General features: G+C 38.6%; 1 protein-coding gene across 1 annotated transcript in view; it reads right to left on the reverse strand.

The window, feature by feature from the left end:
- Positions 1-240: 240 nt before the first annotated feature.
- LOC109096578 (GPI-anchor transamidase) overlaps positions 241-25,497 on the reverse strand; it is a 44,200-nt gene continuing 18,943 nt past the window's right edge. The window contains exons 10-11 of the mRNA XM_042719270.1: positions 23,153-23,228; positions 241-1,788 (exon numbers count right to left, since the gene is read on the reverse strand). Coding sequence (XP_042575204.1) covers positions 1,672-1,788; positions 23,153-23,228 — 193 coding nt within the window. The 3' untranslated portion in view covers positions 241-1,671. The remainder of the gene's footprint in view (positions 1,789-23,152; positions 23,229-25,497) is intronic.

Below are 25,497 nucleotides of genomic sequence, written 5' to 3' on the forward strand. Positions count from 1 at the left end.
ATTAGGTAGGTATTTGTATACAACACAACCAGTAACTGCAGCAGGTGTTGATCCATTTACAGCTCTCTCATAACTCAGCATTATGTTACTAGAAATCATTTCATAATGCTTCTCCATTGTAAAATGTGAGTTCTTTGTTCTCTTTCATTTCACGCAGAAAAAAGAGCTCCAGCTTCTTTTCCCACTATTTTCCGCTTTATTACCTTCCTTTGAATTTAAAGGGAACACAACATGAAAAGCTTTCAGAGAATTTTCACTGTAGACTTTATTCAAAATATCACCTTTAGCCAGTTTTATAATAAAAAACACAGAACATAAACAGGGAAAAGACAAAATGGGACTGTAGAAATTTTCGTAATGCGTTTTCTCACATAATGTGAGTGCCAGTCAATATTTTAATGTGAGCTCTGCTCTCCTAAACAATCCTCAGTTACCAACAGTTAATGATGCATTAGACAGAGAGAGAAAAAAAGCAAAAAAACTGATTCAGACAGTCCAATTTGTCAATCTCTCATACACACTTGCTGTGTAGCTGGGGGTGAATTTGGGCGACCCCTTTTAGAGCACATTCGTAACAGTTCAAGTGCAGCAGAGATGCTAATGGACAGATACAGGACACTGCCACAGGCAAATGGAAATGTTGTTTGTTGTCCATTAATTCCTCGTATTTATTGCTGAATGATCTCATGAAAATGTCTTGGTCATAAAAAACAAATACATTCTATTTTGCTTTAAGAACAAAGCCTATTTTAAGATAAATGAAATATTTTTTACTACTTTCATGACATTTTCTACTCACTTCTTGTCAGTCAGTTGCCAGCAGCTCAATGATATGTGTGGAAAAACAATTACATTCTCTTTGCTAACTGGAAAATAAATGTTCTATTATTTAAATTAAGAACAGTGCTTACACATCATGTTATAGTGTGTTGTACTTAATTTGATGTGTGCTGATTTAAAAAAGCATCACTGTAGTACAGCGAGATGTTTCTTTTCATTATGATAATGAAGAAAAAAAGGAATTATCCTAAAAAAAGCTTTACTTTAAAATATGAGCCATATATTACCCTGAAAAATAGTATCCTTTACCACTTTAAATAAGCATTAAATAATAAGAATGGAAATGATGCAACTGAAACAACATATCAGCAATTGCATTTACAGATTTAGATTATCTTGTTTAAAAAAAAAAAAAAAACAAAAAAAAAAAAAAACACATCTCATCCCACTAAGAACAAATGAAGAAATCTGGGAGGAGTTACCAGTTACAATTCCACATGTGCCATTATAAGTGTTAGAAAATAATTGTTGAAGAGATGAAACTATAAATGGAAATTGAAGAACAAGTAAACAAATAAAAAACTAGCAAACAAACCAACAAACAAGAAGTATGCTTCTCCCTGCAAGCTGTCTGTGTGTTTAGTTCAAAAGAAAGTCCCTGTGTGAAATTCAAATGGATTTACTGAGCTCCGAACAACAAAGAATGTTTGAACGTAAGAAGTCAGTTCACCTTTCAAAAATGATACACAGTAAAACCCAAAGAAAACAAACTTGCATCAAATAATAAATTAAAATCTATTCCTGACCAAATCAATCATGAACAAAGTTAGGGTGGACTCTTTTTATGAAAGCGGTGGGTTCTTTGACCTCTGTGGTGCTGGGAGGGATGAATCAGAAGATGTGTTTGAGATGTTTGATGCCATAGGTCTGGAAGAACACCAGCAAGATCAGAGTCCAGAGCCCCAGAATGAAGCCATCAGGAGGGTGCCAGTCTTTCTGCTTGGGTTTCTGTGAAGACACGTCAGCGACAAGCTGTTTCATATCATGAAGGACTGAATTTCATTTGCTCTTGATGCACCATGCAAACATACGGTAAGTGTCAAACAATGTCCTCTCCAGTCCAAAACTGTTTTCTGAACACATCACAATGTAATACAGGCTTTACAGAGAGGCTGGTACTGAAGGACATGAAAGCACAAGACTGCGATCAAGCAAATAGAAGCAAATAAATAATTAAATGGAAAAATGGACAAATGAAAAAAACAATGGAAAACAGAATGACAGAAAGAAAAAGAAAAGAAAGACAGAATGCATAAGGGAAAGAAAGCAAACAAAAAAAGAAAAAAAATGAAAGAAAGAACAAAACTAAAAAAACAAACAAAAAAAACAAAAAATAAAACAAAGCGAACAAATGAATGTGGAAAAATGAACAAAAAAGGAAGAGAGAAAAGAGATGGATTGAGAGAGTGAAAAAGAAAGATAAAAAAGAACAAACAAAGTACAGTACAATAATTAGAGGAAAAGAAAGAAAGAAAGAAAGAAAGAAAGAAAGAAAGAAAGAAAAATACCAAGGCAGTACTGAAGAAAGAAAGAAAGAAAGAAAGAAAGAAAAAAGATAGATATGCTGACCCACGTATGCAAACATGCACTTTAACATCAGAACTTAGCCTCAGTCAGTGTTTGCACATTTATAGCTACATCATCACTTTGTGTATGAATAATATACATTTAAATCACCCACCATTAAACATGCATCACCAGACGTGCATTTATATGCTAATGCAGACTGAATATTTTACTGAGAAGAATTTCAGATTTAACCTCTAAAAAGAAAGTGCTCATAACTTTTCTAATTCTAATAGAGGGGTTTGTTAGGGCCTTTGCTGCACTGTAGGTGAACATGAGTGCTTGTTTAACTGCAGCACTTCATTATCAACCTAAATACAGCCACAGCCTGAGGCCCGACTCGATGCTGACCTAGAAACCAGGTGCATGTACGTATACACGCTGACCACCAGAGTGCACATAACCCGACTCGCGAATGCCACTGAAACACCGGAAAAGAGCTTTGTATGAGAAATCTTGCTTTGGGGAAAGATAAAACAGAACATTAGTGCATGCTGTTTATGCCTTGGAGCACACTCGCATTCAAGGTCCTTCCCATCCTCAATTTGGTGAATATACAATAAATGCATTTTAAGGAACAATTCAGCCTAAAAGGAAAAATCCTGTAACCATTTTTCTCACCCTCTTGTTCCCAAAAAAAAAGAAAAAACAAATCCTTGCCACTCATTTCCATACAATAAAACTGAGTGGGGAAAAGCTCAATGGGGAAAATTTCTAATATGTGTACTATATTCCAAGTCATATAACAGCTTTGTGTGATGTATAGACTGGAAATATTACTGAATATATTATCCTCTGTTGTCTGCATCCAGCATGTCAAATATTCAGCATGTCAAACTTCAAAAAGAAACATTAAAAATAAAAGTGAAACATGTCAGTGTATCTTTTGATTTTCTACTTAAAAAGAAATGAAGAGTAATGAGAAACAGTTTGATTTTCGTTTTGTTAACAGGATACTCTACTCCAAAATTTACATTTTGTCATTAATCACTTACCCCCATGTCGTTCCAAACCCGTAAAAGACTGCCTAGTCCAGAAAAGTATGAAAGACATCATCAGAATAGTCCATCTGCCATCAGTGGTTCAACCGTAGCTGAGCTTGCGTTCAGCGGATATTCTTCAAAATGGCGCTAGGATGATGTGGAGACATCGAGGGGATGAATTGTTTTATAAAGTTATTATTTTTTTTTCTTCTCATACAAACAGTATTCTCATCATAACGTTACGGTTGAACCACTGCTGGCAGATGGACTATACTGACAAATGTCGTTTCATACTTTTCTGGACCTTGACAGTGTAAGTTACTTTGCAGTCAATGGGACAGTCACAAGCCTCCTGGTTTTCATCCAAAATGTCTTAAATTGTGTTCCGAAGATGAACAAAGCTTTTACGGGTTTGGAACGACATCGAGGTAAGTGATTAATAACAAAATTTTTATTTTGGGGTGGAGTAACCCTTTAAGAAACGTAGAAACGAAAATGTAGCTGAATTTTTCATATTTTTGTTCATGGATTCTGTTAAAAAATTAGATTATGCTTTAATATTTGTTTCAAATGTGTGGGCAGTGCTGAAACGTCTCTTTCTTTCCTTCTTTACTGCACTGATACGTGGCAACCGCGAGCTTAAGTAAAGATTTATTATAAATAATTATTATATTATTTTAAGTAATATTATTATAAAATAATATTTAAATCCAGCTTAATTTGTATTTTTCTGTTTCTTAATAAAAAAAATGAAAATCAAAGTGTTTCTCATTTCTCTTTATTTCTTTTTAAGTAGAAAATCAAATGACCAAAAGATACACTGACCGAAACAACACTTTTATTTTTCTCTTTCTTTCTTTCTTTCTTTCTTTCTTTCTTTCTTTCTTTCTTTCTTTCTTTCTTTCTTTCTTTCTTTCTTTCTATTTAGACTTAGATTTTGAATTCAGTTTTAGTTGTTTATTTATTTCTAGTTAGTAATTTTAGTGCTTCAGCATATTCATGGGATCAACTAACTTATTTCAGTTATTTGCCAAGGAAACATTTCAAATTTTCATTTAGCTTATATATTTTTTTTATCTAATATTTATATTTATTTCAGCCCAATTTCAATGAACAACATGTTTACAATAGTTGCAGTTTTGGTCTCTATAAGATTTCAGTTTCTGTATCTTGCTTGCACCATGCACATGACTTGGTCAAACACAGATTTAAAAAAAAAAAAAAATAAAAAAAAAAAATAATAAAAGTAAAAAAAATTCAAATAAGTATAATATTTTAACAAACTGCTTCACTGTTTTTCCCCCTCTAAGAAATAACTTGAACTACTGAATACAGTTGTGGCAGAGGAGGCGTGGTTCAGCGAGGTCTGTGACGGGTGAGAGAGTGAAGAGACGAGTGGTGGTAAGGGGGTCAAGTGAAAAACGAGTAACACCTGGTTCTCATTGCAGTGATTGGCATGGGGAAGCGGTATTTAAGCCGTGCGGGTGATCCCGCTGCTGTCGGGGGAGGCCCAGAAGGCTGCTCAACAACTGCCTGTCCAGAACCTCCTGGTATATGCAGACTTAAAAAGAGCAGTGCTCCAAAGGGTCGGCCTCAGCCCCGAGCAACACCGTCAGCGCTTCCGGTCGTTGGAACTGACTGAAGCGGGCTGGCACTTTGTCTTAGCCCATCAGCTCCGGGACTCATGCCGCAAATGGCTGTTGGCCGGAGGAAGCGACGCCGAGACCATCATCAACAAAGTGTTACTGGAGCAGTTCATCTCGTGACTCCCAAAGAGAACCACCCAGTGGGTCCAATGCCACCGGCCGGCATCGCTGGATCTGGCCATCCAACTGGCGGAGGATCAGCTGGCGGCGTGTTCCGGGGTCGGCGAACCCCTTCCATCTATCTCTCTCTCTTCCCCCCCCTCTCTCTCTTCCACTTCCTCAAAACCTGTCCCTTATCCCAGGACCCGATTCGCGGGGCCACCGAGGGCCGCCCCCCACTGGAGGACGGGGACAGAGCCGGCTGCCGTGTCGTGAGGCCCTGCCAGGGGAATGGCGTCGCCGCACCGGGAGGGACTCGACGAGCCACCTGCCGCTTCCCCACATCAATCACCTGACCGACTTCCGGCCACTAGGGCGGCGGGGAGGCCTGGGCCGGCCGGCTGGCGTTGCGGGGATCCAGCCCATTTCGTGGATCGGTGCCCAGTCATGGAGGTGGGGACGTTGGTCCGGATCCCGGACGTCCCGCAGGCTGCCCCCGATCAAGCCGGGTTGTACCAAATACCCGTGAGGATTAAGGGGGGTACCTATTAGGCTTTGGTGGATTCAGGTTGTAACCAGACCTCCATCCATCAAAGCCTGATACAATCCGGGGCATTGGATATAGTGGAATACCCCGTAAAAGCCATAGCCATCAAATTTAGGGGACAAAAGCATTATGTGGAGGTGGCCGTTAGTCCGCGCCTCCGGCATCCACTAATCTTGGGAACCAATTGGCCAGCTTTCAAACAATTATTGGGGTGTTTAACAGTGGATGCCTGTGGATGCCTCTGGGAAGAAGAGATGGCCAGAGGGCGGGGCGAGCGCTCAGGTGGGAGAATCTGTGCCAGGACCCAGTGGGGAGGTTTCAGGGGAACCTAGCAACTTGGCGAGGCTAAACCTTTCCAGTCGTGATGACTTTCCCCTGGAGCAGTCCCAGGATGAGACCCTCAAACACGCATTCGAGCAGGTCCGTTCCATCGATGGGCAGGTCCTCCATCCTGACCGCGCGCTCTCTTATCCATATTTTGCCGTTATTAAGGACTGGTTGTATCGAGTGACCCATGGCGCTCAGACAAAGGAAGATACAACCCAATTATTACTACCTCAGAGCCGTCGGGAAATGCTTTTCCAGACGGCGCATTGTAATCCAAAGGCAGGGCTTTTAGGTATGACAGCGACATGAAATCGTCTAATGACCCGATTTTTTTGGCCGGGCATTCACGAGAATGTGAGCAGATGGTGCGCGTCTTGTCGGGAATGTCAGTTGGTGAACCCACCGGCCACCCCAAAAGCGCCATTGCGCCCTCTTCCTCTAGTGCAGGTCCCCTTCGAACGAATTGGTATGGACCTCATCGGGCCATTAGAACGATCAGCATGGGGACATCGTTTTGCGTTAGTCATAGTGGATTACGCAACACGATATCCAGAGGCAGTGGTGCTCCGCAACATCTCAGCAAAGAGTGTGGCGGACGCCCTGTTTCGTTTAATCTCCCGCGTGGGAATCCCAAAAGAGATTCTCACGGACCAGGGCACCGCGTTTATGTCACGCACGTTACGCGAATTATACGAATTGTTGGGCATTAAACCGGTACGTACCAGCGTCTATCACCCACAAACGGACGGACTGGTCGAACGATTTAATCGCACGTTGAAAACAATGATTCGTAAATTCGTACAAGAAGACGCGAAAAATTGGGACAGATGGCTGGAACCCCTCTTATTCGCTGTGCGCGAGGTCCCCCAAGCCGGGCTTTTCCCCCTTCGAGCTTCTTTACGGACGCCAGCCCCGCGGGGTGCTAGACGTCCTAAAAGAAACTTGGGAGGACGGACGTTCGGATAGCAAGAACGAAATTCAATATGTCATGGACCTGAGAGCAAAACTCCATACACTGGGGCGGCTCTCTATGGAGAATTTGCTTCAGGCCCAGGGCAGACAAAGCCAGCTGTATAACAGGGGAAATAAGCTCCGAGAATTTGCACCGGGCGATAAAGTGCTCGTATTACTGCCAACCTCCAGCTCCAAATTATTAGCCAAGTGGCAAGGACCCTTTAAGGTCATACAGCGAGTAGGAGATCTCAATTATGAAGTAGTACGAACAGATAAAGGCGACTCGCGGCAAATTTACCACTTCAACCTCCTAAAAAAATGAAGCGAAGAGGAGTCAGTGTTGCTAACGACGGCGGTGATCAGAGAGGAAGATCTCGGGCCAGAGGCGGTCATTAAAGAAAAATCCCTCGCCCTGGCCCCAGGAGGGGATCACCTCTCGCCCTCGCAGCTCACTGACATTGGGCATTTACAGTCCGAATTTGTGTTTTCACCCCTACCTGGTCGTACTAATCTGATTCAGCACCATATTGAGACGGAGCCGGGCATGGTGGTTCGCAGCCGGCCATATAGACTACCTGAACACAAAAAAATGTGGTTCAGACAGAATTAGAGGCGATGCTGGGGATGGGAGTAATCGAGGAGTCCCACAGTGATTGGGCGAGCCTGATAGTTTTGGTGCCTAAAATGGACGGCTCGGTGCGGTTTTGTGTGGACTATCGCAGGGTGAACGCAGTGTCAAAATTTTATGCTTATCCTATGCCGCAGATTGATGAGTTGCTTGATCGGTTAGGTACGGCTCGTTTTTACTCGACATTGGACTTAACAAAAGGATATTGGCAGATCCCCTTATCTCCCATGTCCAAAGAAAAAACAGCCTTCACCACGCCGTTTGGATTACACCAATTTGTGATGCTTCCTTTTGGCTTGTTCGGGGCCACGCTATGTTTCAGCATCTCATGGATCGAGTGCTGCGACCCCATGCTGCATATGCCGCAGCCTACCTGGATGATATCATCATCTATAGTGGGGACTGGCAGCGGCATATGGAGAATGCGAGGGCTGTCCTCGGGGCGCTGAGACAGGCGGGGCTAACGGCCAACCCGAAGAAGTGCACGGTTGGGCGGGTGGAGGTAAGGTATCAGGGCTTCCACTTGGGTCACGGGCAGGTGCGTCCCCAAATTGACAAGACGGCAGCGATTGCGACCTGCCCCAGACCCAAGACGAAAAAAGAAGGTGAGGCAGTTCCTGGGGCTGGCGGGATATTATAGGAGGTTTATTCCTGGTTATTCGGACCTCACCAGCCCGCTGACTGACCTCACTAAAAAGGAGGTACCAGATACTGTCCAATGGATGGAGCAGTGCCACCAGGCCTTTACCCGAGTTAAGGCTGCCCTGTGTGGCGGACCGCTCCTGCACGCTCCTAACTTTTCTCTCCCTTTTTTGTTACAGACCGACGCGTCGGACAGGGGGATGGGTGAGGTCCTGCCCGGTGCTGTACATTAGTCGGAAGCTCTCGAAGAGAGAGACCATAGAGAGCACCATAGAGAAGGAGTGTTTGTCCATCAGGTGGGCGGTCCTCACCCTTCGCTACTACCTCCTGGGGCGGGAGTTCACCCTCTGCTCGGACCACGCGCCCCTGCAGTGGCTCCACCACATGAAGGATACCAACGCGCGAAATCACCCCTTGGTATCTAGCTTTACAGCCGTTTAAGTTCAAGGTGATTCACAGGCCGGGGTGCAGATGGCTGTAGCCGACTTCCTCTCCAGGAATGGGGGGGCGGCTGCAGGCCGGATGGCTCCCCAGCCTGAGTCGGGCGGTGGGGGTATGTGGCAGGGGAGGTGTGGTTCAGTGAGGTCTGTGACGAGAGAGAGAGTGAAGAGACGAGCGTTGGTAAGTGGGTCAAGTGAAAAACGAGTAACACCTGGTTCTCATTGCAGTGATTGGCATGGGGAAGCGGTATTTAAGCCAGCCGTAAACCAGCGAGGGCAGAGAGAGCTGAGGACTCGTGGGGACTCAAGCAAGCAAGCAAGCAAGACTGTGAATTGCCCAGCAGTGGTTTGAATTAAACGTATGCGCAGGTGGCGCGACTTTGTTTTATTTTCGTTAACTAATAAATTCCCACGAGCCTCAGAAACGCCGACCCTGGTCTCCTTCCTTCTCCTACAAACGAACATTATGTATAAATTCAGCACATTTACATTACTTGCTCGACCAGACAGTATGACAGCAATAATGAGTGGCCTTCATCTGCATAGTACATTGCAGCTGAGGGTGGAGGACAGCGGAGGAGATGTCCTGAGTGCTGAGGTAGTTAACCTCCACAGCAAAGAGAGGCATGGGAGGATGAAGAATCTACATAAGGGGGCTTCTCACATGGCTGAACATAGACTGATGGACTGACTCTGACAGACTGCTCAGTCCACCTCCGGGAGCAGTCGAGGAACTGATCTGGAGTTAACTACAACCAGGAAGAGAAGGATAGAGTAAGATTATTCAGAGATTATTACCACTTGAAAAGTCAGGTTAAACATTGTTTAGATCATGATGTTGGGACTTTCAAAGGCACTCACAAGTAGGGTTGGGAACCGAGAACCGTGACCAATTTCTAAGTTTCGGTTCCAAAAACGGTTCTGGTGCAACACGTGACCAAGCGCTGTGAGCAGCCATGCGCTGGTGTTCTGACGATTCGGCGTTTCCCGTAAAGGATGTCACAAACCAAATAACAGAAACGTCACCCGGCCTCTTTAATTACTGAGCACATTTTTTCTAATGACGCACACTCTACAAACACGTGCGCCGCGTCATGTCTTTAACTGCCAAATAAATGTTTCCTACGACTGTACTGCACTCGCGCCTTTGATAACTGTGCACATCGTTTTGTCTGACTGTACATGTACCGGCAGCGTGCAGCAACTTATATTTGTCCCATATTGTCATTAATATACATACTGACTTTAACTTGGACCACTAAATAAATAGACTGCTATTGTTATGTAAGTATGAGGGTTAGATTATTTAGTGTACAGGTAATTTCAAGAGTGATAAACAAAGTGATAGAAAATATTTATTTCCTTGCATTTTATATGTTTAAAAATGTGCAAACCACTCATTGCATCACAGCATCTCCTGACTGCATTATTATTTGTAAAATAGGGATTTATGGAGTGTGTGTATACATGGTTATAAGTATAACAGTTTATATTTCATTAAAGGTGCCATGTGTAAAAATTGAGGTAAAAATATCCAAAAAATGACCTACACGCATCAAAAGAATGAGAAGAAATAAGGGCGATGATGTCATTAAAAAAATGTCAAGTTATAGTGCTGCAGAGATATCAACCTTAATTAGCATTAGCATTACTAGCCACGGCCCGACAGGTGTCGTAATATTAGTTTCGGCCATGGGAGGTGGTATGCGGGCAACATAACCACCAGCCAACCTGCAATACACGAATAACTCGCACGGCTTGTGGGCATACTTGAACCTGATGTCAATCGTGTGGAAAGTACAGCCCACTACTTCATTTCAGTTCAGGGAAGAGAGCGGAAGGATTGGCAAGAGACACCTACCACCACCACCCGCTACAGGGAAACAACCGCGCTCGGAATCACAAATCAAATCCGATAAGAAAAGGAGCCGAACCAGAGTAAACATCGGCACTGCTTTCCATCGCTGGAGACAAATGATGGACTTGAAAGAAATGAGGTTCGACTCCGAACTTGCAACATTTCTTTTGGATTGGTAAGTAAGATGCTGTTAGTATTTCGCTAGAAGTTTGTTTTATATGTTTGCGTATTTTTTTCGGGAAGTAATAACATAGAAATGTATTGAAGGCTGTTCGATAAACGTGCTAATGTTAGCGATGGCTAACCGTAGCTGCGTTTGATAATTAGCTAGCTATAACTTACCCACAGATCCGATCCGGTTTTCACCTGTTATCTACCAAATCCCCTCTCCACCAAGCTGATGCTAAAATGTAACATTACCTAAGAAGCTTGAAATGTCTTCGATGATAATGAACCCGAGAGAGCGAGAGAGAGAGAGAGAGAGAGAGAGAGAGAGAGAGAGAGAGAGAGAGAGAGAGAGAGAGAGCGCCCCGGCCGCGCGCGCACTCACTCACTATATTCAGAGCGGTCAAGTTTTTGCTAATGAAAATCAAACTTGATATATGCTGCTAAATTAGCATCAGGCGTATTTGGTACTAAAGGTAGGTGTTATGTTTTCTAAAAAAAAAAAAAAAAAAAAATCACCTAATGCTGTAAACATACAGAGAGTCCTATCAGCCCTATTGACCTCTTAACGTTGATAAAAAAAAAAAACACTGATTGATCGATATTATGTATGAGGAATACATTTTGGTCATTTGTAGCCTACTGTATCTTTCAACAGTGTTCGTGTTTTTTTACTATAGTAAAGATGATCGGTTCACGTGCGCTAGGGATCTGATGTGTAACATTTACAAGTGGCAAAACGGTATTGTTTGAATTGCGTCATAAAATTGACAGAATCTGATATTTTTTTATATCATAACAAACCTGCTCTGTCTAGTCTGTTGGTCTCCGTGTCCTCTTTGTTTCGTGGGTTTTCTGTGCGTGAGAAAATTGATGTGTGGCGTGAAAGCGTGTGAAAAGAGTCAATTGCGTGTGTCTCACGGTGAATGCTTGAGAGTTGGCAGCTCTGGTTACGTTGGTTGGCGCTAGCTTGGTCAACATCAGCTGTCTGATGTTGACCAATGATGTTGACAGAATGCTGTCTGTCAAATTAATTTAATTCAAGTAATGTGTATATACAACTCAAAATGTAATATGAACAAAACGAATACGAACATATTCACTGGTAAAGGTGAAGGGGAGTAGCTTGAAGATGTCATGTTTCAAAATCACTTGACATCACCCAACGTTCCTCTGGAGGCAAAACGTCCTCTTAGGCTTCGGCTATGGCTCTAGGGTTGTTGTGAAGGTAGGGGCGGAGCGAGACTATGCCGTTTCTCGTTTGTTACTCTAGAGTAGACCAATTCACTTTATTGAGGCATACTGCCCCCATCTGCTATGGAATGTGGAGTATGACTTGATTTTTTTGCCAGACATGACACATGGCACCTTTAATTTAGGGAAATGAACAAGTGTCTTAGCCCTCAAGGGACTATTTGGCCAACCTTATTCCTACTTGAAAAGCAAAATGTTATTGATAGTGTAAAAAACATCAACTTTGAAGCACATGCTGATTGATGGACTTGCATTACTCAACATTACTTACCACCTTACAGCAACACTACATTCAATGAAGGTAAAATAGTAAAAAAACAACATAATAGTAGTTCATTTAAATGGAACCGGAACCAGAAAATTTCTATACTGTAATATATATGTTGAATTTTGACATTGACAACCTTTAAATTAAGTTGACAGTAAGTAATAAAACAGTATTGAGCATTGAGTATTTGAGTACTGTGAATTTTTTCTTACCACTATTTCTTTAATAGTTGTTTAATGATTTTAATGGAACCGGAATCGGAACCGGAACCGGAAAATTTCTAACGATTCCCAACCCTACTCACAAGTAAGGGACACAGTCCTTTGATAGTCAGTTATGGGATCAGACATTTTCACCTGGCGAATGATGAAAAGGGTGAAAAATTTCAGACATTGCAGGAGGAACAGGAGAGACCAGAATATCAAAGAGTCTTGGGGAAGGACTCTTTTGATTTTTACCAGGAAGACCAACTAGAAACCACCCAGAACACTCCAGCCACCTCATAACAACGTGCTAAAATCACCTGAACTGCATAGCATTGGCCAGATGGGCTAGTCATTATTGCTAAATAAACCCAGTAAGCATGATCAAGACAGGTCTTTCATCATCCTGAGGGGGTTTTATTTGACAAGCACCAGCTGACTCTATATAAGGGGCTTCCAAACTTTTTTGTCAATCGAACCCCTTAGCTAAAACATTTGTTTGAAGTACCCATGAGATTTTAAGTTAATATTTCAATAATGAACTCTGAATCTCTGACTTTGTTTAGTGGTCATATGACATGCAATAGGTCAAATATTTAATCAGTTTTTTTTTAGTAAATGTAGATTGTGTTTTATATTTGACACGCTGAATTTTAAAATAAAACCTCTTTTTAGTTGAAATGGTCTCAGTTTACATTAAATTCACACTGTTGTTTTAGAAACCCAATCAAATGTAATCGTTTGGTCAAAACGCAGATTAATTCAGAAAACTAAACACTGTTGTGTTTCTCGGAGACGCACAACAATTCTGCTATGGCTTTAAAGGTAATATGTTCTCTGCAAAATTGAGCAAAAACACATAATATTTTGTTTAAAATTTAATACAATATCAACTTATTTACTGAACATTTAAACTCGTGATATTCAGGACAAAATCAGCACTTGTAATACTGCTCTTCCTGCTATATATCTTCCTGATATAAATACAAAAACTCATACAAAATACTCATACTCGCACATAATGACAAAAACTCATACAAAATACTCATACTCGTACATAGAGACAAAAACTCATACAAAATACTCATACTCGTACATAGAGACAAAAACACTCCTACTCGTACATAGAGACAAAAACTCATACAAAAGGGCATTTTTTGCTCCACTGTTGGCGTATTGCAAACAATGTTACCATACGGCATAAGAATGGTAAAATAATCTTATTTCATTGAAAAAAAAACAACAACAACAATGAAATACAATTTTATGTTTCTGTAGCAGTATTTATATGTTATTAATTTTCAAAAATATTCCACTTATATAATAACAAATTATTATTAATTATGCCAATCACTATGATGTGCTTGTTTTGAGGGTGAGGAAAAAATTTTCACCACTGTATGTACTATCAAGATTAGTTTCCATGGAGATTAAGACCTCTGTACAGCTGCTCCACATCTGGGGAATCCGTACTTTACTTGAGTTCTGTTAAAACCAAATACCTTTTCCTCTGTTACAATTTCATGTGGACTCCAAAGTACATAGTACATATGTTATCATACATGGCTTTCCTCAATGTTTTAAAAACAAAAAAATAGTATTGTTTATTTATTTATTTTTACCCTAACATGACTAACAAGCCAAACAATCATGCTCACATAAGTGGATTTTTGGGTGAACTACACCTTTCAGACACTTATAAAAATTGGGGTTTTATAATTTTATTGCTAGAAGAATGAACATGAGTCAAGTCACAGACACAGTTCATGATTATTCTTAATTATTAGTCTAAAAATCACATATTTAAATTTCAAACCACTGTAAAATCATCTGCTAAAAAACAAAACAAAACAAAACAAAAAAAAACTCAGTTAACAGGTTTCAGGATTCTAAGAAAATGTAAAAATTGTGAGCTACCTTTTCCCTTTTACCTGGACTTTATAACTCGTAATTATGAGTTTATATCTCACAGTTCTAAGAAAATAAATCAGAATTGTGGGATATAAACTTGCAATTACGAGAAAAAAGTCAGGATTGCGAGTTTAAAGTAATCTCATTACTTTATGAGCCCTATCATATACCTGAAGCAATGCTATGCTAAGTGTTTTTTGCTAGTTTCTGCACAACGCAGTTATTTTCAAGTCCACCACCACGTTGTTTAAATAGCAAGTGCGCTTGCACTCATCTGTTCGCCCATGGGTCTGCTGGTCTGAAAACGAAGTGAGGCAAATGAAAACGATTGCGACATTGCCCAACTGAAACCTAGAATAGAGTCAATGGGGCAGTATTATTATTAATTTTTTATTTATTTAAAGGGCACGTTTTGAAATATACGCTTATAGGCTGATCCACAACGCATGTACACTCTGCTTATTAAAAAGAGCATCATACAAACAAGCCAAATATTAAAAATAAAAGGATTACTAATTCCGCCATGTAAATAGCGAATCCGCCATGGTCCAAGCGCAACTGGATTTTAAAGGGAATGGGAGACGAGACTCTGATTGGTTTATTGGACGTTAAACCCAAAACACACCCATTACTCATTAAGAGAATAGGTACAAAACTTTTGGACCATGTCCCTGGTACGGTCAGTGTATTTTTTCTGTTGTTAAATTGGCAAACGTGGATTTGGACATGCCCTAAGTGCATCTGTGCCATGCACTTCAGACCATGCACTGAGATTGTTAAAACAGAGGCCTATATCTCAGAGACTCATGCTTATGATTGCACATGAGCATTGGCTGGTCTAGACTGAAAAATAAGCTTTTTTAAATTGCTATTTGAGCATAAGGAACACAATTTACGGGGCAGTTCATTTTAGATTTTGTTGGTGATTTGAAATGTGCAATTTAACTGTGAGCTCAGCAAGCACTTTTTGAGATTTCCGGATTCCCCTATTCATTTAATAGGACATGGTTTTGGATGTCCGAAATAGCTGCCCGGAGGCATTGCAAATATGGCCGCTGATTGAACAGACTTTTCCTGAAAGGGACTTTGGTAGAACACACCTAGAAGCTTGAAAGTTTTGGGTCATGAACAAAAAAAAATCTTCTTGTAAATGACCCAGTTTTCATTTTTGGGTGAACTATAATGACGAGGGTGAGTAAATGACCCAGTTTTCATTTTTGGGTGAACTATCTGTTCCTTTAAGTTCTCTGATAAATCATACTTTGTGCATTGAAATTGTACTGCATTCTGCTGGAATGGAAACTCTGCCATCAAACCTAATGCTATTCAGTGAGGAAATTATTTTCGGTTTGACTGGTTCACAACCCAGCCAAAAAGGACAAAAGGAGTACAGCCATGCATCCTCCTCCTTCAGCTTTGATTCCCTAAAGCCATAGCGCTGAAGCATCAAACTGTCAAGCCAACAAATAACTATTCAAAGCTGAAGACAAGCATTCTCAGAGCAAAATCATCACAACAAGCAGAGTAATTGAGTTTGGAGAAAAGCACCTTCAGCCGAGTACACTGTGATTAGTCTCTGACATTTAAAGCCTGATTTAGAAGCGAGAATGATCGCTGCACAAAGGGGAAAACCTCATCCTCAGCCAGAGGTAGACGGGTTGACGCAAGAGACAGCACGAATAACAAGTGCTCTTGGAAGAAAATATGAGGTTACGGTCCAGTGTTCCCACTGCTATGACCTCATACATGGACTAGATTTGTTAAATACATTTATTGTGGGATTTCACTAAGAATGAATTGGGGCCACAGATAGAACTGTTTATTTGCATTTGCAGTCTGCACTGTTTTAGCAGCCAATTCAGTAAAAGAATTATGTACACTACTGGTCAAACATTTGGAATAATTACAAACAAAAGTTTGGGATCAGTAAGACTTTTGTTTTTTAAAGTCTCTTATGCTCATCAAGGCTGCATTTATTTGATCAAAAATACAGAAAAAAAAAGCAGTAATCTTGCAAAATGTTATTACAATATAAAATAATGGTTTCTATTTTAATATCCTTTCAAATATAATTTATTTCTGTGATGCAAAGCTAATTTACCATCAGCTCCAGTATTAAGTGTCACACGATCATTAAGAAATCATTCTAATATACTGATTTATTATTAGAATTATCAATGTTGACAACAGTTGTGCTGCCAAATATTTTTTTTGGAAACTGCAATACTTTTTTCAGGATTCTTTGATGAATAAAAAGTTAAAAAGAACAGCATTTATTCAAAATATAAATCTTTTCTTACAATATAAATCTTTGTTATCACTTCTTATCAATTTAACACATGCTTGTTGAATAAAAGCTTTAATTTCTTCAAAAAAATAAAGAATAAAAATTTACTAACCCCAAACCTTTGAACTATAGTGTATATTGTTAGAAAATATTTGTATTTTAAATAAATGCTCTTCTTTTTATCTTTTAATTCATCAAAGAATCCTGAAAAAAGGTATAACAGGTTCCAAATAAAGATTAAGCAGCACAACAGTTTCCAACACTGATAATAAATCAGCATATTAGAATGATTTCTGAAGGATCATGTGACACTGAAGACCGGAGTAATGATGCTGAAAATTCAGCTTTGCATCACAGGAATAAATTAGATTTTAATACATATTAAAATAGAAAAACATTATTTTACTTCATAATAAATATTTCACAATATTAAACTTTTTCCTGTATTTTTGATCAAATAAATGCAGCCTTGATGAGCATTAGAAACTCCTGTAAAAAACATTAAAAATCGTTCTGATCCCAAACTTTTGTCCGGCAGTGTGTATAAATACTTGAATATACTCTTAAATTCTGAAAAACAGCTGGGTTGCTTAATATTTTTGTGGAAATCGTAATACACTAGGATTCGAAAGTTTGGTGAAAATAGAGAAAAGATAGAAAGAAGGAAAGAAAGAAAGAAATTAAAACATATTAAGCAAGGACACAACAAACTGATCAAAAGTGACAGTAAAGACTACAATGCTACAAGATTATCTTTTCAAATAAATATTGTTCTTTTGAACTTTCTATTAATCAAAGCACCCTGAAAAATGTATCACGGTTTCCAAAAAAACAAAAACAAAACTGTTATCAAAAAATGTTTTCAACATTGATAACAATGTGAACAATAATCAATAACTAAGCACCAATAATAATGAATAACTTCGTACCAAATATGCATGCTGCAATGATAATGTGATCATGTGGCTCATGAGAAAACTAGAGTAATGGCTATTGAGATTAATTCAGATTTGCCATCACAAGAATAAATAATATTTTAAATCATATTAAAATAGAAAGCAGTTCTTTTAAGTTGAAAGAATTTGACTTTAGAATATGCCTTTATTTTTCATCAAATAAAAACACCTTTGATGAGCATAAGAGACTTATTTCAATAAATAAATAAATAAAACTTTATTCCAAACTCTTCACATGGTTGAGTAAATCAGTCTAAATCAGTTACACAACCTATAAATTAGGGCTGGGTGATATATCATGCATATGATCATGCGCATCTAGTCAGTAAATCTGGTTCCGTGATTACCGCTAAATCGCCATCACCTGCTCTTAAATGGAGTGGCATTTAATATACAGAGCCGTAGATCACTGACAAGCTACGCAATATCGCGTTCATTATCCCAGATGAATCGCCTTCGATAATGAACACGATATTGCGTAGCTTGTCAGTGATCTACTATAAATCAGTGTAAAATTTTTACAAATTAGCCACAATTCTCCAGGCCACTTCTGAATGCTAAGTTGTAGATGAGGCAGCTGATTATTATATCTGGCATACTTTACTGAGACTGTACAGCATTACTCCACCACTATGCTCCAGGGATAAGAATGGGTCTTTAAAAGGCAGAAAGTGAGCTAGACTACACCACGCATCCATATATATGGAGTTATAATGCTCTTCTCCTTCAATTTATCATCATTTGATGAATTACTAAATTTTGTTTACTTATTTTATTTATTAATTTGACTTATTTCTGTAAAATTTACATTAACACAATTCCTAAAAAAAAGTCAGATTACCACCTGCTTACAGTAAAGTCAATGTACTTAGAAAGGAGGGATATTTATGGTAAAAACAATGAAAATGAATTGAACTATGTCTGGTGCACAAATTGTGGGTGATTAGTTAATATGATGCAGATGTTGCTGCGTGCAAATGTGATGCAACTATTCAGTGAATTCGGCCCAAAGTCTCAAAGAGACTGAAAATATAATTATTCATCCTTGGTGTATATTGCTTTGGCTATCTTATATAATTCTATGCTCTTCTCAAATGCTCTTTTAATGTGTCCATCTTAAGAGTTATTTAACTGAACTTTGATCATTAAACTTTTTTAATCTATGAAGAGACATCTTAAACTACTGAATATCTGAAAACTTTAAACTGATGTTGGCTTGCAAAGAATTACCTTAAAGTATCAGTCATCATCAAATTTGAACTGGCCTATGCCAAACTGCAAATTAAACATGTAAATCAATTCTGAACAGAGGTTGGAAAAATTATTTCCATTTTTTAGTCTACGGTTTAAGAATATCTTGATCGGTGGAAGTACAAAAGCATATGCCTTAGGCCAGCAGAAAGCATGATTAGAAATAATATATAAATTATGTATTAACTTGCAGTAATTAAGAATTTCTAAATTTACATTATAATATCCAAGTTAAGTTTTTTTTTCCAAATAAGTAATTGTTTTATATGTTTAAAAACATTCTTGTAGTCATAGTGAGAGAAAAAAAGTATTGTTCTCTTACGTTTATGACTATTTTAAGAATATAAGAACAATAATGTTTAAATGTAACACCCAGTAGTGGGTGAACAAACTTTAAAGGGCTCTTGAAAGTCTTTATACCATGTGATGCAAAGTGACAAGTCTTTGGCTTGATAAAAAAAGATGTCCATTCAGCACTCTTATAACACTAAAACACATATTTTGAAACAGAGCAAGAAAAACACCTTCATTATCTGTGGCCACAAGAGAATCTGACCTGAAAACCACACGCTTATTTTTTAAGCATTACATTTATTAATTCTTTCCAATTTTTACAAAACATTTCCTGCATCACAGCACTGCACATTTGCATTAAATTCTGCTATCAAAGACTCTCTATGACATTCTGATCCCTCCTAGTAATGGCTTGAGATTTTTTTATTATTATTATTTTTTTCATTATTACAGGTCTTAAAAAGTGCATAAAGTTACACACCAAAGTTAATTACAGAGTTAGGCTTACATCATGTAATAACTAATATTCAAATGAGGATCATGATTTTGACCCATAAGATTTCACTGTGAGTGGTTCCCTTTAAAGGAAAAAAAACAACATTAAGTTTCCCATGTTTCCCACATTGTTCACATGTGATTTTAACATGTAAATGTCACATATGCAACATGATTCTGCACCCAGCATAATGCCACAAAAACTAAGCGCTTAACAAAATGTCCTGTTACTTGCCGTATCTCATGGTTGCAGCTGGATATAGGACAAAAAGTAGCTTACATTTCATCATCCCTGCTAGGACACTGTGTTAGGGGTATGAGCATTAGAAACTGTGAGGTTTACCGTAGCCAGTATCACTAATAACATGTAACAGAGAAGAACTGGCCCAGAGCTGGTTTGTATTTTAATATATCTGGCAATTCATTCTACACAGCACCCTACAAAATACTCATTTACTTCCTCAATCCAAGAATCTGTTGCACTACTTGAAAATTGCGGCACACAATCAACATCCACCTGAAGCAAATCTGCCAAAATCATACCTGAACAGCTTTTTGTTCACATCATAAGAAGACTCTGGATTTAGGTACAAAAGTAAGATGAGAAATTGGAAGTTTATGGCCATACAGAGAATGGCAAATAAAGAACTGATTTAAAAAAATATGAGATCACAGCATTTGGTCTACAAACGGAATCATTTTAAATGCTTGGACATTTTGTCCAGAAGTAATATTTTAATAAAGGAATCAGTAAAGAGACTCTCAGCTCAACATTCTCACTAATAAAAATTAATGAAGAGAAAAAAAGAAATGGATATAGAGAGATTAAAGGTTCTGATGTAGCCTGCATGAGGCCAGTAATAAAGTCCAGCACGCAGTGGGAGGGAGCGTCCAATCATCAGATTCCAGTCTGAATGAATGCTAGAAGGACGACTCATCCCGCTACATATCTCCTGCATTACCCCACTGAATAGAACATTCACATATTTATGAATGTCATCTGCAAAGCTCCGTTATGACAGTTAGATATCATCAATCATGACAGCCCTGAATCCTTAGCAATATCCTGTAGCCCTCCAGATGATTTCTTAAACCCACTGGGGTTTGGCCGGCAAAACCACAGTATCAAAAATTGACAGGTGTTCCTTCAGTCATGATTGAATATGACAGTCCCTGTATAGCATTCTGGAAAATATTCAGAAGTATTAAAGAAAAAGCAATACTGAAATATGTCCTAGATTTAAGCAGAAATTTAGGAGAAGTACTACAATAGTCTGTGTCCACCTCTAACATTTGGTTCATTCCAAGGTGATTTGCAAGGATTTTGGCTGATATATGAATGCTGGAAATGAATTCAGACCTCTCTAAGGCCAAAAAACATATTTTATGAAAGTAGATGGATGCCAGGATGAGAATACAGTGATTTAATAAATAATCAGATGTAAATTTAATGCAAACAACACTCGGAAGTAAACTGCTATAAAAACAGGATTAATATAGCAAATGTAATTTTTTGCATTCATATTTGCTACAACTGCAAAATAAAACAATACTCTTGCATTTCCACTCCTTTCCAAACAAGGGGACAGTTATATAGAGGGATGGATTATGGAAGCAGATGTCAAAATTACAGTCACTCCCTATGCAGCTCTATTAGAAACCGCATTGCAGCTTTGTTAACTAGTTTCCTGTAATTTAATGCTGGGGTAAAATAACTCAGAAGTAAAGTGATATAAATGTACATTCATAAATTAAAAAAAGCTAGATTTACAAAGCAAAAAAAAAAAAAAAAAATGTTTCTTTCACACCAAGAGTGAAATGAATGGGATTCAGACTTCTGTCAGGAAATATAAATTCACGTCTGTGATTACAATATTTAAAGAGAAGCAAGTTCAACATTCTCATTTCAATAATTATATACATTAGTATATGTGATCACTTAATAAATTGAGATTAAATCCATAAAGTATGATTGCATTATTTCACAAATTATTGAAATACTATTTATCTATCTATCTATCTATCTATCTATCTATCTATCTATCTATCTATCTATCTATCTATCTATCTATCTATCTATCTATCTATCTATCTATCTATCTATCTATCTATCTATCTATCTATCTCAGGGGTCGGCCACCTTTTTGTCATGATGTGCCATTTTTTATTTTTCTGGTTAACCACTGTGCCAACACCCACCCACCCCGCAAAAAAATGCATTCTGTACAAAAACATTTCTCAATTATATGATTAAATAAACAATAGGCCTATTTGTTTTTCATGCAAATAGTTTCCATGGATTTTTTCATAATTTTTTTTTCTTTTGGCCAATGCATTAAAACATGCATTCCTGTTTAATCACCGTTCTACATTAATGCGCTGCTTTAACTGATCCGCGCACACACACACCACTCGCACACAGATATTTGAGTTCGCGCTGTGCAAAAAGAAACATTCAGTATCTCATAAACTTGTCAGCGCTTCCATGCAACTTTTATTAATCGATACTGAATTGCTACATTATATTTCTCAGCTTTTTTTAAGTAACTAAACTCAGCTTCATTATTTGTAGAGAGAGACACAGACGCAGACAATTTACATCTCTCTCTCTCTCTCTCTCTCTCTCTCTAAAAGTGGCCATATCTGAGAAAAAAAATGAGTAGTTTGCTTCACTGGATATAGCTGTTGGTCATTTAACATTTCTATCATAAAACATATTGTTAAAAGACTTATATAAAATGATTTGCAGCTTCATCTTACCTCCCTCTCTTTAACATTAAACTGACACTTCGCGCTCTGCTTCTGTGAACAGTAAACCCCGCCTACTTTGATTTGATTGGCCATCTCTGTCATTTTGACATTGACGAGCGTTGTTAGACCGCTGAGGCTTTGATCTGAAGTGCCTAGTATGTGCAGCGGTCACGCGCATCCATAGACTAGCGCATGTTAATTCGCACACTTTAATAGTATTTATAGCTCCTAACAGGCTGTGTGACTATGAGAAGTTATTACCTCAAAATGCACGTCAGTATGTAGTTTTCCCTATTGCTCGTGCATTCCAGCGATTATCCCTCTGCGTGCCACTGTTGGCACGCGTGCCGTGAGTTGCTGACCCCTGATCTATATCTATCTATCTAGTCTATCTATCTATCTATCTATATCTATATCTATATCTATATCTATATATATATATATATAAATATATATATATATATATATATTTATTTATTTATTTGTGGGCAAGTAGGATGAGTAATAAGTGATGCTGCAAGTCTATATTTCAGAAGCATACATATTTACTACAAGTACATTTTACTACAATTTTATCTTAAATTAACCTGAACAGGTTAATGCATTAACTTCAATTCAATGAAAAGAGAAAAAGATCTAAATTGAAAAGCTGTGGCTTAGGTGAGTGGTTTGGATTTACCTCCTTTGAATCAAATACATATTTCAGTTGATAACGGGTTTCAGTAAGCATCCTGCTGTTTTCAACCATTTCCTCATCTACACGTTCCAACAACAACTATAGTCTTACCTGATGAATAATTTCAGCCACTGGAAGTTGGTCCACATACGTCAAAGATTCGATTTGCATATCACCACTTCCAGACCTGAGGAAGAAAAGAACGTAATAGATAACAGTATTAAAAGCAGACAAAACAAGTCCTTTTTAAATGTAATGTTTTCAGACTTGGCCTGTGGTAAAAACTAAACAAATGACTTGTTTTGTGTTCTGTAAAACTGAAGCACCCTCTAATTTAGCTACATTACGATGCGGTGGACTGAAGAATCCAAAGCCTCACCACCATCAGCCATCCAATCCGCAATTGCTCACAGTCTGTTAGTTTGAGTGGTGGGATGATGTTTTGGTCCTCATGTAGGCCAGCAAAGCTCAGGACCAGACGAAAGAGTCTGCTTCGGCCCGGCTGTCTGCAGCTTCATACATGAGTGGCTGCTGAAATTAAATTCAGTATGCAGCTCTCAATTCCACACAACAACTGACTGAGACCGAGATCTGGAGTGGAAGGTACCAAAACAAAAACAAATAGTCTCTGATAATGAATGGAGGGAAGAAAAGAGAATGTGGTAGAAAACCCCCATGAAATCCCACTGGACTACATTTTTGTGGAACCTGTAATTTCTATCTGAATAATACGTATCTCTATATTTTGCTCAAGAAAATCATTCAGAGTTAGCTGAAGCAACACTATAAAGTTTGCTGACAAATAAAACGAATCAAGCATTTTAAATATTCGTTGGGTGACGTGGGGGTGGTGATTGACAGGTAATTTTAGAAGTGTCTTTGCTATTCACTGATCAAACAGCAAACAAACTGAAAAGTGTTTGCATGAAAAATGAGGACGGGAGGTTAACAAAACAATGTGTTGGAGAGCGGAGGCAAATGGTAATCTATAGTTGGGCTCAGCATTTCAGACGACAAATCATTCTTGTATTTCCCTGAGCGGCCTGGGCAGCCAATTCATGGCCCACCGGGATGAGGCTTTTTTCTGTTAGTTGACAAAATGGCCTGTCATTCTAGCCATGTGTATAGTATAGGCACATTGAACCACTTTTGGACTCAGTTCAAATGGCTAGACTTGAATTACTGCAAAACAGAAAAGCAACAAGAGCACAGCAAGATTATTTACTGTGAGCCTGTCGGCTACAACATCTGCACTCGAGCAATGGAACAGCAATAAAAACATTGCGGTAGCAATGTAACAAATCATTTTTCACTGTTACAAGTAATAATATAAACTTCAGTTTTTTCATTTACGTTTTCGGAAGAAAATTGTGCATGGTGTTTATGCATGTAAAACTCCACACTGCCAGCAATGAGGTTTCTAATATGTTCTAAATTGGTTTTAGCATACTGCTATACCTGTACATTAGATTTTTAGGCATTTTGGGAGGTTGTTTAGTGGTTTCTTACTTGGCCGAGTCAAAAGAGCCTGCCTTCTTTATGAATTCTGAACCCAAGCTCTAGATGCATACCAGTATGTCAGATTCATCCTTCAAATCCTTATTGAGAATCTCTTTAACAAGCTTTACAGTTCAAGATGTAATTCATGTATGTAATACAAATGATGCAGGACAAGTTGCACAACAAAATGTAATACTTAGGCCTAATTACAGACAACAGTTACTGTCACAGAGGTTGCAGAGTATCTGCAGGGTTTCTATTTGACTCCATTATTGCTGTTGCTACATTACACTGCATTTAAATAAAGGCCTAGACAAATCAAAGCGACAAAAATGAACACCACATCACATTTCCTGCCTTTTAGCCAGAATGTTGTTTCATCAGACCGCAGAGACTACATTCACTGGCCAGTTAGCATGTATGTTCTGTGCCTGTGAGCAGAAATAACTCTCCATGACAGCAGGTGGCAGTAGTCTGTATTTATCATTCAAAAAGAGAAATCAAAAGACTTACACTGTCTCTGAAATTGAATACTTCCCTACTATACAGTATGCGAAAAACAGTAAACCAAAAGAGTAGTATGTTACAACTCTACTAGTACGAATTCATAGTATAAAAAAAAGACTTAAAAAAAAAGTAGAAAAAAACTACTATGACCTACCAACTACTCCCGCCATCATTAAGAATTCATCAGATGGACACTTTACAGTCCCATGAGGTCATGGGAGAGGATTTATGAATGGCAGCGAAGTGACGCAACTGACACTAATAGGTCACACAATAGTAACAACATGATGGCTGTAATACGTCCAAATTATTTTCTAGGGCTGGACCAGAATATTCGATTATTCGGATATTCGTTAGGTGGGTTGGCATTCGATTTTCAATTTTGAGATTTGAATAGTCTTTTTTTTTTTTTTTTTTTTTGAGCACCTGCGGGCCATGGCATCCCCCGG

Source organism: Cyprinus carpio, chromosome B2 (genome assembly GCF_018340385.1).
Source record: "Cyprinus carpio isolate SPL01 chromosome B2, ASM1834038v1, whole genome shotgun sequence".
Taxonomy (NCBI): Eukaryota; Metazoa; Chordata; class Actinopteri; order Cypriniformes; family Cyprinidae; genus Cyprinus; species Cyprinus carpio.